Genomic DNA, 14,235 nt, shown 5'->3' with positions numbered 1-14,235 from the left:
CTGTGTCTGAGACGTACCGGCATATGGAAAAAAGCATCCTCTAGCCTTTACATGATTGATCATCAGACTACTTATCATTTTTATAATTTGATTTGATCCATGTTATATGCTGCAGTTCCTGTTACAGATAAATGGAATGTTTTAGCGCTTGGTGAATATTACTTTTGGACCATGGAGACAGAACAGAAATAGAAACCAAGAGACCAATAAAATGTCTTGTTATGCATTGCTTGTCGCATTAAATCACTGAGATGTGAGTGGAAGCTCCGATGGCTTACCTGCAGGCATTGTGTTGTAGGAGGGCCCTTGAGGTGTCATCTTGGCTGAGCTGTTGGATGGTGGATGATTGTAGGGGCCTCCAGGGCCCATTCCAAGCACATGGGACCCACCCTGATACCCGCCCGTCCTGTGAACAACGGCACACAAATATAAGGACAAACATTCTAACTTACTTGAGGGTCTGTCCAAGATGTGAATACTTCACTGCTAAGTTGTTAGTACACTTAATGTCTTTTCATTTCTGCTTTTTTCTTGCAGTTGGCAAGCAAGAAATACTCAGGGACAGAAGAGAGGGTTACGACTCAAGCATTTACGATTAAAGAACACAGGAAAAGTGCTTCCTTTAAATCTAGTGAGTTTAGGGTGGGACTATCTGTTTTTTGGACCAATATCAGACAGTGGGAGTGTTCAACCTGTTTGAAAACAGTCATTAATTTTGCAATTCTGTTTGGTGCCGCTAGTGGTGCAGACATTACACACTTGGCCTTTAAAAATCCTACACTCAAACTCTAGAGTCTGCGTAATTAATTGAATTAAACCATATGATAGCTTTGTGTGAGGAACAGACTGAAATTTAAGTCATTATTTACAAACAATCTTCCCCTCCACTGTAACTCTCAAATTTCATTCTCCATTTGAACTAGCACATTTGGTTATGATACAAGATTTTCCACCTATCATACGTCTTCAGAAGACTTGGAATATAGTGTGCAAGTCATATGGATTCCTTCGTGATACTATGGTGTTGTATGTTCTTTCTGTAGCTTAACAGTCACGGTCACTATGAACTGCTGTATTGGAAAAGAGTTGCAAGTTTTCTTCTCCTAATGCGTTCCACAGAAGAAGGACAGTCATACGGGTTTGTAATAACATAAGGGTGAGTAAAAAACATTTGAGTGAACTATTCCTTTTAACCTGAAAAATTAGCTTCCACTCCACTTCTATCTCTGAGACACAGGAATTTATATTCCGTCTCTCTAATCTTAAGAACGTTCTGCTGTTTTCTCCAGAGGATGCTTCTCCTGTCTTTATCAAAGCTATATGATTAACCTATTAAAATGCTTAGATTAAAACACAGCCGTGGAAGTGGAGAAAAGAGAGGCATATGCTGTATGAGTGTGAGGTTTGTGTAGTTTCTAGCCGATGCAAGCAGATCAAGCAGAGTAAAGCCATCCAGGCAATCAGCGCAGACTGCAGGGCTCAGAGATTAAACCTACCCATACAGCTCAGTGTGAGGCTGCCCCTGGCCCTGCCCACAACTGTAGTGGGGGTGATGGGGATGAGGGGTGGGGAAGGAAGCTGGCCGTCCCCCGGGCCCAGACAGGCCAGGGTACACTGGGGATCTGGCAAAGTGAAGCCTGAAGCGGAGGAAGAGCATAAGAGTCTCCTTGGTGCCTGTTCAATTTTCTTTAGAATTGACAACTCAAAGGTGCACTTTGTAATACCATAACACAAAAGAAAATGTTAGGCAGAATTTTAGCCTCAAACACCATTCACTTTAATTGTATGGGAAAAAAAAAAAATGCAATAAAAATGAATGGTGATTGAAGCTAACATTGTGCCTAACATCCCCCTTTATGTGCCATGGACAAAAGGAAATAGGGTTTGGAACAAAGGATGATTAAATTATGACAAAATAATTAAAAAAATTGGGTAAACTATCCCATTAAGCTACACAAAAATATCTTTTTATTAGTGCTGTCAGTCTATTAAAATTGTTAGCAGTGTACTTCTTTTCCTGTCAAAATGCATTTATTTCCATCTAAGGAAAAAAACAAAACAATATGTAAAAATATAATGCTTTATTAACATTTTACAAATAAAGTCTTCCACAGTATAAAGATTGAAATACACTAAAATAGCACCAATTCAAGTATCATTAAACGTTTAATTGGGAGTTTGACTAATTGAAAGAACTGGTCTCCCCTTAGGTTGGATGTTCAGTACAATGGGCATTACATTTCGTAAACTCTCATCCTCCACAACATTAATCTGCCAGTAGACTGTGGTTATCCTCTTTTCCACAGCAATCGTGAAGCGGCGTTCATGATTCGCGCCAGAGCGTCAACGCCAAGAGTCGCTTTGAACTCCACATGAAAAGCGTTTGCTGACAAAAACGTCTCATTCTGCTTTTGGTGACAGTTAAGACTTGGCGTGCTTCTGTGGTAATTAAAATGTGCCTTACATAGGCTGAAAATACTTGATTTCTATCACAAGTCCCATCTAGGCTTGTTTTGTACTAAAAATAGTACTAAGAGGTCCTTTTTCCACCATTTTTTCACTGACTGGGAAGCGCTCTTTTGTGCGTGTTGTGAAGTGTGTATCAGTGTAATGATTCCGGGTGGACACATTAGAAAGGTTCCACCCTTCCAATAAGTGTTTATGCTGGTTAATGCTGTATTAACAGTAAATGTGTTAATCGCAATTAAAAAAAATGAACACATTCAACTTTTTTAATTAAACTCATGTATTAACACATTAATTCTGACAGCTCAACTTTTTATCTGTGTAAACACGGGCACATTTTGTGAACGCAAGTGAATCATTGATGCAATCTAGACCAAACCTGACATCATGGGCTATGTCAAAAACCTGAAAAATGCTGCCTTTGCATGCAGTATAGGGATGTAGGAAGGCATCACAACATATCCTGGATCCATTTTGTGCATAACATCTGGCCTACTAAAAATTTCTTCATCTGTTGAATTTTTGAAGGCAGCATAGATGTGTCCTTCGCTGCCTATGATCTCTCACAAAGCTGTGTGTGCGGTTCGGCTGTTGGAAAAAATAAAAATGGTGTCTAATGGTGCAGTTCAAAGGTTTAATATTAATTCATAACTTGCAAATTTCCATTGCAAGTTTCCATTTCAAATAAGATTTTTTAGAAAAAAAGACTTGTTTTTGCTCAAAAGTTTGCTCATTCTGGTAACAGATCATTAGGCATGACATTATGCTGCCTTATTAGCCTGTCTGAAACTGCTTCCTAAAGGGGGTGTGTTCATACACAAAGCGCTGCAAATGAAGTCATTGACTAACTGGGCAATGAGGCAGCAAGGCAGCTGCCCTCCGTTTCAGACACAGCCTTGGTCTGGGTAAGCAAAAAATGTAATCAAAGCTCTGATTTACCTGGCCTGGCCCGAGGGCACTGGGTTCTGCTGTACAGATGCAGGGCTACTCTCAAGGGGTTTGCGGCTGACGTTAGGAGGAGGTGGACCCATCCCTGGGCCAGCAGACTGGGGCATGTTGGGAGAGGTCGGAGCCAGGCTACTGGAGCCTGCTGGGTACAGCCGGCCCCCGGCTGCGTGTCCTGGTCCCCGAGCTGTAGTCATGGATCCACAGGGCTGCCCAGGTCCCTGGCCGTGCATGGGACTGCTGGCATTCATACCAAGACTGTTGCCCATGCCTGGACCAGGGCCACTGTAGTTGGCGCCTGGTGCCCCGCCATAGTTAGGAGGCCGCAGGTAGTTACCTGGAGACAGACAAAAATGTCAATACCAGCACAATAAAGGCAATGTTAAAAAGAATGTGTGCTAACTTACTGTTTTATTATTATTTATTACTTTTCTAAGGCAAACATCTTTATTACTATTGCTTATACTTAGGGTTAATGATTTCAACAAAAACCCCTAACCAAAAGTATTACATTTTGGTGTGTCACTCGTCCTGCATCATTTGTGCTACAGACACTTCAAATCCTCAAATTTGTGCTACAAACACCTTAAATCATGTGTCTTATTACTTTTCTAATTGATAGCAATTTGAATTTTTGCCTGGCAGATGATAAAATGGACAAAAGAATTCTGTAGACTTGCATTAAGAGAGGAACTCGAGTCATAATGTATCTATTTTCTAGAATATTGTAAAGACTGGGGGGTGAGCTTTTTTGACTTGGGCCAGTAAGTTATCACAGAGAAATTACCCAGAAAACCTGGAAACCACATAGCACCTTAACATCCACATAGCAATGCTCTGGCATTGACCCATAGCACCCTAGCATCAAGGGCAGTAAGTGGCAGCACGTTTTGCAAGCGCCACTCCTCGGAAAATGTAAAAATAAAAAGATATATATTTTTAGCCTATTTTAGTGATGCACCACATGAGCCAATCTCTGTCTCTATGTTAAACTATACTTGTCACAAACACATGAAGAAAATTCGACCCAATATCATGTTTTCCACTGAGGTGAAAGTCGTAAGACGACGTCAGTCGCAACAGATGTACTTAGTTGATGGTTTATGCCATTTAATTTGCTCACATCTCTTACATCATCAGCGAGCACCAGAATCATTCTTACAATAAGAATTTACAATGTATTACACTGAAGTTCCTAAAAAAGTTACCGGCCAAATGGCGAATTGATTCCTCAAACTCCGGTATTGTCCTTCTCTCAATATACCAAGTCTACAGAGGCTTAATATTTGTACAAATGAACAGAGGCAGAGCTATATGGCATTAAAATAGATTTACGAGTGCACAGAACACGTTTTGAGCACGCACACCCACTCTGCAAAAGCAGGGAGATTTCAAACAGAAAGATTTCTCAATCAAACAGAAAGATGGAGGAGGCTGAAGGGAGCTACACATACAGTTGAAGTCAGAAGTTTACATACACTCAGGTTGAATTCATTAAAACAAATTTTTTAACCACTACACAAATTTCATATTAGCAAACTATAGTTTTGGCAAGTCATTTAGGACATCTTCTTTGTGCATGACATGAGTAATTTTTCCAACAATTGTTTACAGACAGATTGTTTCACTTTTAATTGACTATATCACAATTCCAGTGGGTCAGAGGTTTACATACACTAAGTTAACTTTGATTTTAAGCAGCTTGGAAAATTCCAGAAAATGATGTCAAGCCTTTAGGCAATTAGCTTCTGATAGGCTAATTGGAGTCAATTGGAGGTGTACCTGTGGATGTATTTTTGCTTGACATCAAGTGAAAATCAAAAGAAATCAGCCAAGACCTAAGAAAAACAATTGTGGACCTCCACAAGTCTGGTTCATCCTTGGGAGCAATTTCCAAATGCCTGAAGGTACCACGTTCATCTGTACAAACAATAGTACACAAGTATAAACACCGTGGGACCACGCAGCCATCGTACCGCTCAGGAAGGAGATGCATTGATGAACGTAGTTTGATGTGAAAAGTGCAAATCAATCCCAGAACAACAGCAAAGGACCTTGTGAAGATGCTGGAGGAAACATGTAGACAAGTATCTATATCCACAGTAAAAAGAGTCCTATATCGACATAACCTGAAGGCTGCTAAGCAAGGAAGAAGCCACTGCTCCAAAACAGTCATTAAAAAGCCAGACTACAGTTTGCAAGTGTAAATGGGGACTAAGATCTTACTTTTTGGAGAAATGTGCACTTCACAAAATAGATGGCATCATAAGGAAGGAAAATAATGTGGATACATTGAAGCAACATTTTAAGACATCAGCCAGGAAGTTAAAGCTCAGTCACAAATGGGTCTTCCAAATGGTCAATGACCCAAAGCATACCTCCAAAGTTGTGGCAAAATGGCTTAAGGACAACAAAGTCTAGGTATTGGAGTGGCCATCACAAAGCCCTAACATCAATCTGATAGAATATTCGTGGGCAGAACTGAAAAAGCATGTGCGAGCAAGGAGGCTTACAAACCTGACTCTGTTACACCAGTTCAGAGGAATGGGCCAAAATTCCAGCAACTTACTGTGAGAAGCTTGTGGAAGCCTACCCAAAATGTTTGACCTAAGTTAAACAATTTAAAGGCAATGCTACCAAATACTAACAAAGTGTATGTAAACTTCTGACCCACTGGGAATGTGATGAAAGAAAGAAAAGCTGAAATGAATCATTCTCTCTACTATTATTCTGACATTTCACATTCTTAAAATAAATTAGTGATCCTAACTGACCTAAGACAGGGAATGTTTTCTACGATTAAATGTCAGGAATTGTGAAAAACTGAGTTTAAATGTATTTGGCTAAAGGTGTATGCAAACGTCTGACTTCAGCTGTACACACCCATATGCTACAGTCAGACAGAGAGTGCAGGAGGCCGCAGTTCTTTGGAGGTTTCACTTACGAAAGAGAAGTGGAAGTACCGGAGAGTAAGGCGGAGGGAGTGGGAATGTCTGTAACCTCTTCCCTATTCTGAACTGGTGTGTGTGTGACAGACCTCTGTCTGAAGAGACCTCCGCTAAAACAGTAGGTAGGTGTAACATTCTCAGCCAAAATCAAGAAGTTTTAACCGGCAAGTGAGATGCTGGCTTCAATATAATGTTATCAGAATGATTTTGGACCGGTGCCAGTTCATAACAGACGGGGTTACCTGGAGTGACGGCAAAACTAGAAAATGCATCTATTTTTCAACTACAAACTCTTTAGACATGTTTTGTAAGTTCTCTTCTCTGGTTTGTTCGCAGCTATGTTGTGTTTTCTGCTGTTATATCGATGGTGGTCCTGTTGAAATGAAACAAAGCGAATTTTCGCTTTATCGGCCCATATCGTATTCCTTCAGAACAAGACGTGTCGAATACAATAATTTATTAGACTTCTGAATTATAGTTTTGTGTCCTTTTGAAGCTTGAAGAGGTGGTCACCATAAACTGCCATTGTATGACATCACTGAGCAAAATTCATTCACAATTTCTCCCTTTGTTTTAAGAAAAAGAAAAAATGTCATATGGGGTTATAAAAACACAGGGGTGAGTAAACAATGACTGAACTTTCATTTTTTGGTGAACTATAACTTTACTTTTATTTGTATTTCAGTTTACAAAAATGTTTTCATTTAGTGTTCATTTACAAAAGTAACACTAATTCATTCAGATTATATGATCTTCGTGGAAAAGCATTGGGAGTCAGCCGATTGGGAGCATGCTGGAGGCATTTCAGGCAAACTGATATTCCTCTAAACTAGTGTGGGACCAAACCCACACAGGCCATCAGTGAGCCCCTGCATGATGAAGTATGGCATGTTTCATGACTATCAGCCCGAGAAGATTCAGACTGACGCCCACTGGACTGCAGATTTCTCAATGGATGAGACATGTTCACCACGTGGAATGCGGTCTAACATGCTGATGTGCATAATGGGCAGAAATTTAATTGTGCCCAAATGGCTGGTTGGCAGGAGGTGTTTGCCAAGTAGCATTTTAGACTCAATTAGAACTGGGAATTCCACTCCTCAAGCTGTCGAAACATAGAGGTCTTCAGCTTATTCAGTTTCCAAGAGTTCCCTGTGGAAATCAGAGTGTTTTGGCATATTTCCTCTTTCCCAATGTAAAAAAAAAAAAAAGAGGGCTAAAAATGTATTTCAAAATCCATTGGCAGTCTGTGTATTTAAATGTAGGCCTTCAATTCATATGCCATTAAAAAAACAAATTTTCACGATGAATAGGACATGCTACAAACCTCATACCTTACAGTGCCTTGTGTTACAGCCAACTTATAGCACCAAAAAGAGCGTTCAAAAATGCTCAAGAAATTAGACATAAAAGCCACAGCCACTTAAACAAACCCATCTTAAGCAGTCAACATAATAGAATACTCGCAAAAAGGCTGTTTCCTGTTTAATAAATTTGCCAGAACATCCATCTCTCGTGCTCTTTACTCTCTAATTACGTACATCAATTTATGCATGATTGCGTAACTCAAGGGCCACTAGAAATCCTCGGCAGGGACATATATCTAAAAGTGTACACCATAAAGGTACAAATAAAACAATTAGATTGGCTGATGAATCTGACAATATATGTCTCTTTTTAATTTGGATGTTCTTAAGGCTCTGAGGTGTGGCGCTCACACTTTGCTTGTAAACGTCAAGAATAAAATCTGATTGGATAAACTGGCGCTGGCTTTTTTGCCCCTGTTCTGTAGTTACATTGAGTCAAGACCCTTAACAAGCTCCTTCACGGTGGGGAGGACATTGTGCTGCCGGCTGGCAGAATGTAGACATGGACCTGGAGCAATGCCAATTACATAGAAATGCCATACTGCTGTCAGGCGCTCTGTGGAGACTTTTCTCCAACCTTGTTTTCCCAACATTTCCTCAGGTGAAAAAGAAGGCAAGGTGGCATGAATCTGAAGGATCATGGCCCTGCCCTTCTGACAATGCCTAGAGCTATGAGTAGGCCAGCAGTTCTCAACTGGTTTTGCTTCGGTATCATGAGTTGGTTACCACAGACTCATCCCTTTTAAAATAATGTTAACACATCTTGTGGCTGTACTTTTGAAACAATGTACAGTTCAGTTTTATTATTTATCTCCATAGAAAATTTCATTTGCACAAGTGTCACACTGAAAACATCCAAACACACAAGTCAATAATATGGACTAGCTTCTTTCACTTCCATTATAACTTATGCCTTGCTTTTTTAAATAAATGATGGATGAGTCGAAATAATTTTTTGGCAATCAATATTACACCACAAATTCTGTCGATTGAGCTTAAATTGTATTGAACCTGGAATACTTCTTTGATGTAATCTGGGTCAATTAGAAGTCGACCGATATATCAGTTTTGCAGGAGACAAGAACACCCAAATAACACCCAAAATCAACTAACAATTTATATGATGGCGAATTTCCTGCTAAAAGTGAGTTATGGAAAGGAAAGGTAAAGGAGCGAAAGTCACAGCTAGCAGTAGAACAGTTTCACGAGGCCTGTTACTAAAGGGAAAACAGTGACCACTGCATCATTCCGTGTAAGCCATATCTTGGCTAAACACAAAAAATGATTCAGTGATGGAGAGGTTATCAAAGAGGCCTTTGCTGAGGTGGTGGATTCACTCTTTGGAGATTTTAAAAACAAAGATGAAATCATTGCAGCAATAACAAACATTCAGTTGTCAAGAAACACTGTAACAAGGAGATGTGAAGCGATTGCAAAAGACATCGAGGATCAACTGAAAAAGGATATTACAGCATGTGAGTGTTTTTCCCTCAACTGATATGGTCGATGTGGCACAGCTGTGTATTTTTATTAGAATGGTATTTGAGGACATGAGTACTAAAGAAGAACTGCTGACAGTTTTGCCTCTGAAAGAATACATGCGGGGCGAAGATATTTTTCAGGTCTCTATGGAGTTTGTGGACAAGACTGAACTGCCAGTTTTTAAGCTTGTTGCACTATGTGGGAAATTTTTAAATATGAAAGATGTAATGGACATTACAATGAAGGTGGTGTGCTCTATTTGTGCAAGAAGCTTGCAGCACAGAAATCAAAGAGTTCCTGAAGTCCTCCAAATATGCTCAATTAGCAGATGATCAGTGGCTTCTAAACTTGGCATTCCTTACAGTCCTGACTGAACCACTGAATTAACTAAATGTTGAGTTGCAGAGACAAAACAAAAATGATATTGACATGATTAGCAGCGTTAACACTTTCAAAAGAAAACTACAGCTGTTCTCAACTAAGCTTTAACATCAACATCTGCAGCATTGTAATAATTTACTCTCAGAGCTTAAGCGTCAGGGAAAAGACTCACCACAGGTCGACAGCGCACGTTTCGTGGATGAATGAATAATGTTACATTTATATAGCGCTTTTCTGACACTACACACAAAGCGCTTTACGCAGTGAACAGGGGACTCTCCTCAAACACCACCAGTGTGTAGCATCCACCTAGATGATGCGACGGCAGCTACAGTACGCTCACTATACACCAGCTATTGGTGGAGAGGAGAGAGTAGAGTGATACAGCCAATTAATGGATGGGGAATATTAGGAGGCCATAATTGAGAAAGGCCCAAGGGGGGAATCTGGCCAGGACACCAGGGTTATACCCCTACTCTTTACGGGAAGTGCCCTGGGATTTTTAATGACCACAGAGAGTCAGGACCTCGGTTTAAGGTCTCATCTGAAGGACAGTGCCTTTTTACAGTATAGTGTCCCCGTCACAATACTGGGGCATTGGGACCCACACAGACTGCAGGGTGAGCACCCCCAGCTGGCCTCCCTAATATCTCTCCCAGCAGCAACCTTAGTTTTCCCAGGAGGTCTCCCATCCAGGTACTGGCCAGGCTCAACCCTGCTTAGTTTCAGTGGGCAACCAGTCATGAGCTACAGGGTGATATGGCTACTGGATCAAGTTCAAAACCTCTTAGCTTTAGAGTTCAGCACACATTTCAAAGACTTCTCATTATTCGAACCTGTTGCTTCATACATGTGCTTCCCATTTTGCCCAGAGTTAGACGTGGATAAAATTGCCTACAAAGTAGGAACACTATTTCATTTGAACACAACAGCCTTGGAGAATGAAATTCTCAAACTGCAAAATGGCCTTGAGATGAAAAAGGCCAGGGCAGTGTCTGTGAACAAGAAGGGGTTCTGGGAGCTTCTTTGTGAGAAGTATCCTAATATGACCTCCTGAGACCCGAGCGTGACTGCTGTGTGCTATTTCCATTTCCCTTTATGATTTGTACAGTAACTAGTAGCACCTTATAAACATGAAAAAAAAAAAAAACTTCTAGAGCAAATAATTTTCCTAACAATTGATGGCAACAGATGTGGACAGTGGGACTAAGTTGTGAAGTTTTAAATAATACAAAGCTACAGAAAGTCTAAATATAGGATTTCTAAGGAAGAAATGCACTAAAGTACACATTAGTGTACACTGTGTTTAGCAGCATGGCATTTTGGATGAAACTAGAGTATAATCTTTTGTCTCAAACAGGTTTCTTACCAGATCTATTTTTGATGGCGTTTCACCCAAAGAAAAATTCCGCTGTGATTGGTACCATGTTGTTTTGACACAACTCCGTACATCAAACGTTTAACCTTTACTGACAGCCCAGAGTATTCTGAACTGAGATCAGTTGGTTTAAATGAATTTAAATTATACCACAGATAAAGCAAAAGAGCCAAAAGTTCCGTAGTGCAGCATTAATAATACAGAATTACCAGACATTTATCTCAAGCGATCGCTGATGATCTACTGTTCATGCTCACATTTGTTATATGACAATGTTTACTTCATAGTGTTTATACTGTAGTATGTTGTAGATGATTGTAAGAACATCAAAATGATGTGTTCTTTTTTATGGTTAAAAGTCCCACATTATGGACGTTAATTTACTTCTGGTTATTATTGGGAACTTCATTGGACAATAAACTGCATCTGGGATTTAATTCAATTTGGACTCTTGTAGTCTCTATGGATGTTTCTCAGTTCTAAGTATGCAAAGAACAGACTTGCGTTCTTGTGGAGGCCGGTCTTGTCAAGCCACCTTGGAAGAACGAATTAGGACTACGTAGAACGCATCTATTGCGAGCTTCGAGATGTGCTGCGATCTTCCCGCAATTAACAGTCATAGCACATTTGAAGCCAGTGAGAGAACTTCTGACATTATCACACCAGTGACAGCAGTATTATCATCCCACCAGTGAGGTTTTGCAGGAATAGTTACATGTTAAAATAATAAAGTCTGTAAACATTTGTTTCCTCCATGTGTTTATTATTATATTAAAACAATGCCCATCAAAATAACAAATGTTGACAGAGTATGACGACACTCACGACTCACGTCAGACTTTTGCGAGCTAACAGCAGGAAACGCTTGAGGTAAAACCACTGATTTATGATATAGTGAGTAAAACACAACGATAAATGTCCTTCTTCTGCCACCGTAGTACCGGGTTCTTGCCCACAAGTCACCATCCTTGATATTCAGCCTTAACAAGAACACATCAGGGTAATTTTATGCATTCTCAGTACTTGCGTTCCTGAGGATTGGAATTGAACTTTAGCAGCGGATGATGACGTTGAACGAGTCCATGAGAACGTAAGAACACAAAAGAACGCACATTGAGAAACAGCCTATGTCTTTGCCCGTCATTGTCAGCATTGCTATTCTAAGTTACACCTCTCGTATTAGTTCACTTATCCTCTTTTTCTAAATATTATTGAAATTATTTCTGGAGTAAAATAATTGACATAATTAAAAATCAATTGAATAAATTATTATTTTTTTATTAAATCATCAAAACTTTGTAGAGTATGTTTTTTTTTTTTTTGTGTGTGTTTTTTTTCAGTGATGCCATTTAATTGACTTCTGTTCTGTTATTTTCAAAAAAAAATTATATAAAGTTTAAATGGGTTTACATCTGTCTAATTTGGCCAGCTTCTACCAAGTGAAACATTAATTTGCACCAATTTTGATTGGATACACGGCCTTTGCTTTTTACGTGCCATGGCATGCTGCTTATGCTGTAAATGCCTAAATAAATATGCGTCACTTATGCGCTGCAGATGTGAGATGTGTAAAACAGACGTAGGGGTCAGAGTGGGGGTTGAAATGTGTGTTTTTTAAAATGGTAAACTGCATATTGTTCCAAATTACAAATGGATGGAGGCGTGTTCTTATGGCTAAATAATTATCCAATCAAACTGTGTAAGCTCTTTTGTGCTCGACTGGCAGAATAGCTCAGTCAGTGTCAGGCTTGCAACTGCAGCAGCACGCTCCATTTGTGTTGTCTTGAGCCAGCTGTCAGTCATTTGAGCAATACAGGACATCAGAGACTATCAATCAGGCAGAGTGGAGGCCATGATATTATAAATGCACGCTTAGCTGCCATTCATTTATTACACCAGCACGCAATAACATTGATGATGAATTACTGCTGAGGCCTGTTACTGGGGGCTCTATCACACACACACACACACACACACACACACACACACACACACACACACACACACACACACACACAGCTGAAAAAAAACAACAAACTTAAAGGGATAGTTCAAATTTTCAAAAATGAAAATTCTGTCATCATTTACTAACCCATGTGTCATTCCAAACCCGTCTTTCTTCAGTGGAACACAAAAGGAGCTGTTAATCAGAATGTCCAAGCTGCATTTCAGTAAGTAATGACTTAAATTTCAGTCTGTTTCTCACACAAAGCTTCAGACAACTTGGATAATAATGCATGAGTCATTTGGACTTATTTTTATAGGTTTTTTTTGTTGTTTTTTTTTTTATGGAGCTTGACAGCCACTGGTCACTATATGCTTTTGCTTTGTGGAAAAAGAGCATTCAAAATATCTCCTTTTGTGTTCAGTGGAAGAAAGAAAGTCATACAGGTTTTGAACAACTTTAGAGCAAATCTTGATGTGGCAAAGGCCTTAAATGTTCTTTAACCATCCTATGGTATTCGGTCATTTTTTAATTATGTTTAATTATTACTCGCTCATTTAATAAAATTAGTTTCCTTTATCTGAGCAGTACAAGACTCGGTGACTCCATTTGCCATTTGAACATAAAAAAAAAAAAATTGGTCTAAGTGGTCATAAAAAAAGTGACATCTTTGGTATTCACGGTCAAAATTGACTGACCATTAAAAATTAATGGGAAAGACCAGAAAAACAAATAAAACATTTATCTGTCAAATAAAATCAATAAATCAGCCACAATGCAGAAAAAAACAGACAGAAATTACAGGATGAGACTCTAAAACATCCTCAGTGCAATACATACACACCCACTCACACACAAATACACTTACACAAACAAAAATAAAGTGGTGAGACTATAACACAGCTTTTTTTTTTTTACATTTGTCAAACTAGTAACAAAAGCAAATTAGTAACTAAACACACACACTTAGAAATGAAGGGGTGAGACGATAGCACTCACAATGCAGAACGCACACGCGCACACGCAAAACCAGGGAATTAATAAGTGGAGCTCTACAGCTATCTTTTGGTCATTACTGGCAGTATAAGTCATCTATTTTCTAGCTGATGACAGCAATCTGACACACTCACACAAATACATGTTTGCAAAATACAATTTTACTATAGACAGTTTGAAATGACAAAATGTTTACTCTGATTCTTCTGTTTTATACTCTAATTGAATTTTCAGAATTCTGCATTTCATTTCCGTTTCTTGATGTTCATTTTCTTGACATTATTATGCATTTACTGAGTCAATACATTTTTGAAATGTTTGAAATAA

The 14,235-nt window shown here is 39.3% G+C and overlaps 1 protein-coding gene across 5 annotated transcripts in view; it reads right to left on the bottom strand.

Moving 5' to 3' along the window:
* The window catches only part of LOC127409876 (AT-rich interactive domain-containing protein 1B-like), a 178,445-nt gene that overhangs the window by 33,754 nt on the left and 130,456 nt on the right, over positions 1-14,235 (bottom strand). For 3 of the 5 annotated variants that reach the window (XM_051644797.1, XM_051644796.1, XM_051644799.1), the window contains exons 8-10: positions 3,406-3,748; positions 1,497-1,637; positions 279-406 (exon numbers count right to left, since the gene is read on the bottom strand). In XM_051644797.1, coding sequence (XP_051500757.1) covers positions 279-406; positions 1,497-1,637; positions 3,406-3,748 — 612 coding nt within the window. The remainder of the gene's footprint in view (positions 1-278; positions 407-1,496; positions 1,638-3,405; positions 3,749-14,235) is intronic. The other 2 variants (XM_051644798.1, XM_051644800.1) reach the window with 1 other exon arrangement.

This window comes from Myxocyprinus asiaticus, chromosome 19 (assembly GCF_019703515.2).
Source record: "Myxocyprinus asiaticus isolate MX2 ecotype Aquarium Trade chromosome 19, UBuf_Myxa_2, whole genome shotgun sequence".
NCBI lineage: Eukaryota > Metazoa > Chordata > Actinopteri > Cypriniformes > Catostomidae > Myxocyprinus > Myxocyprinus asiaticus.
This window is presented reverse-complemented; position numbering and strand designations above follow the sequence as displayed.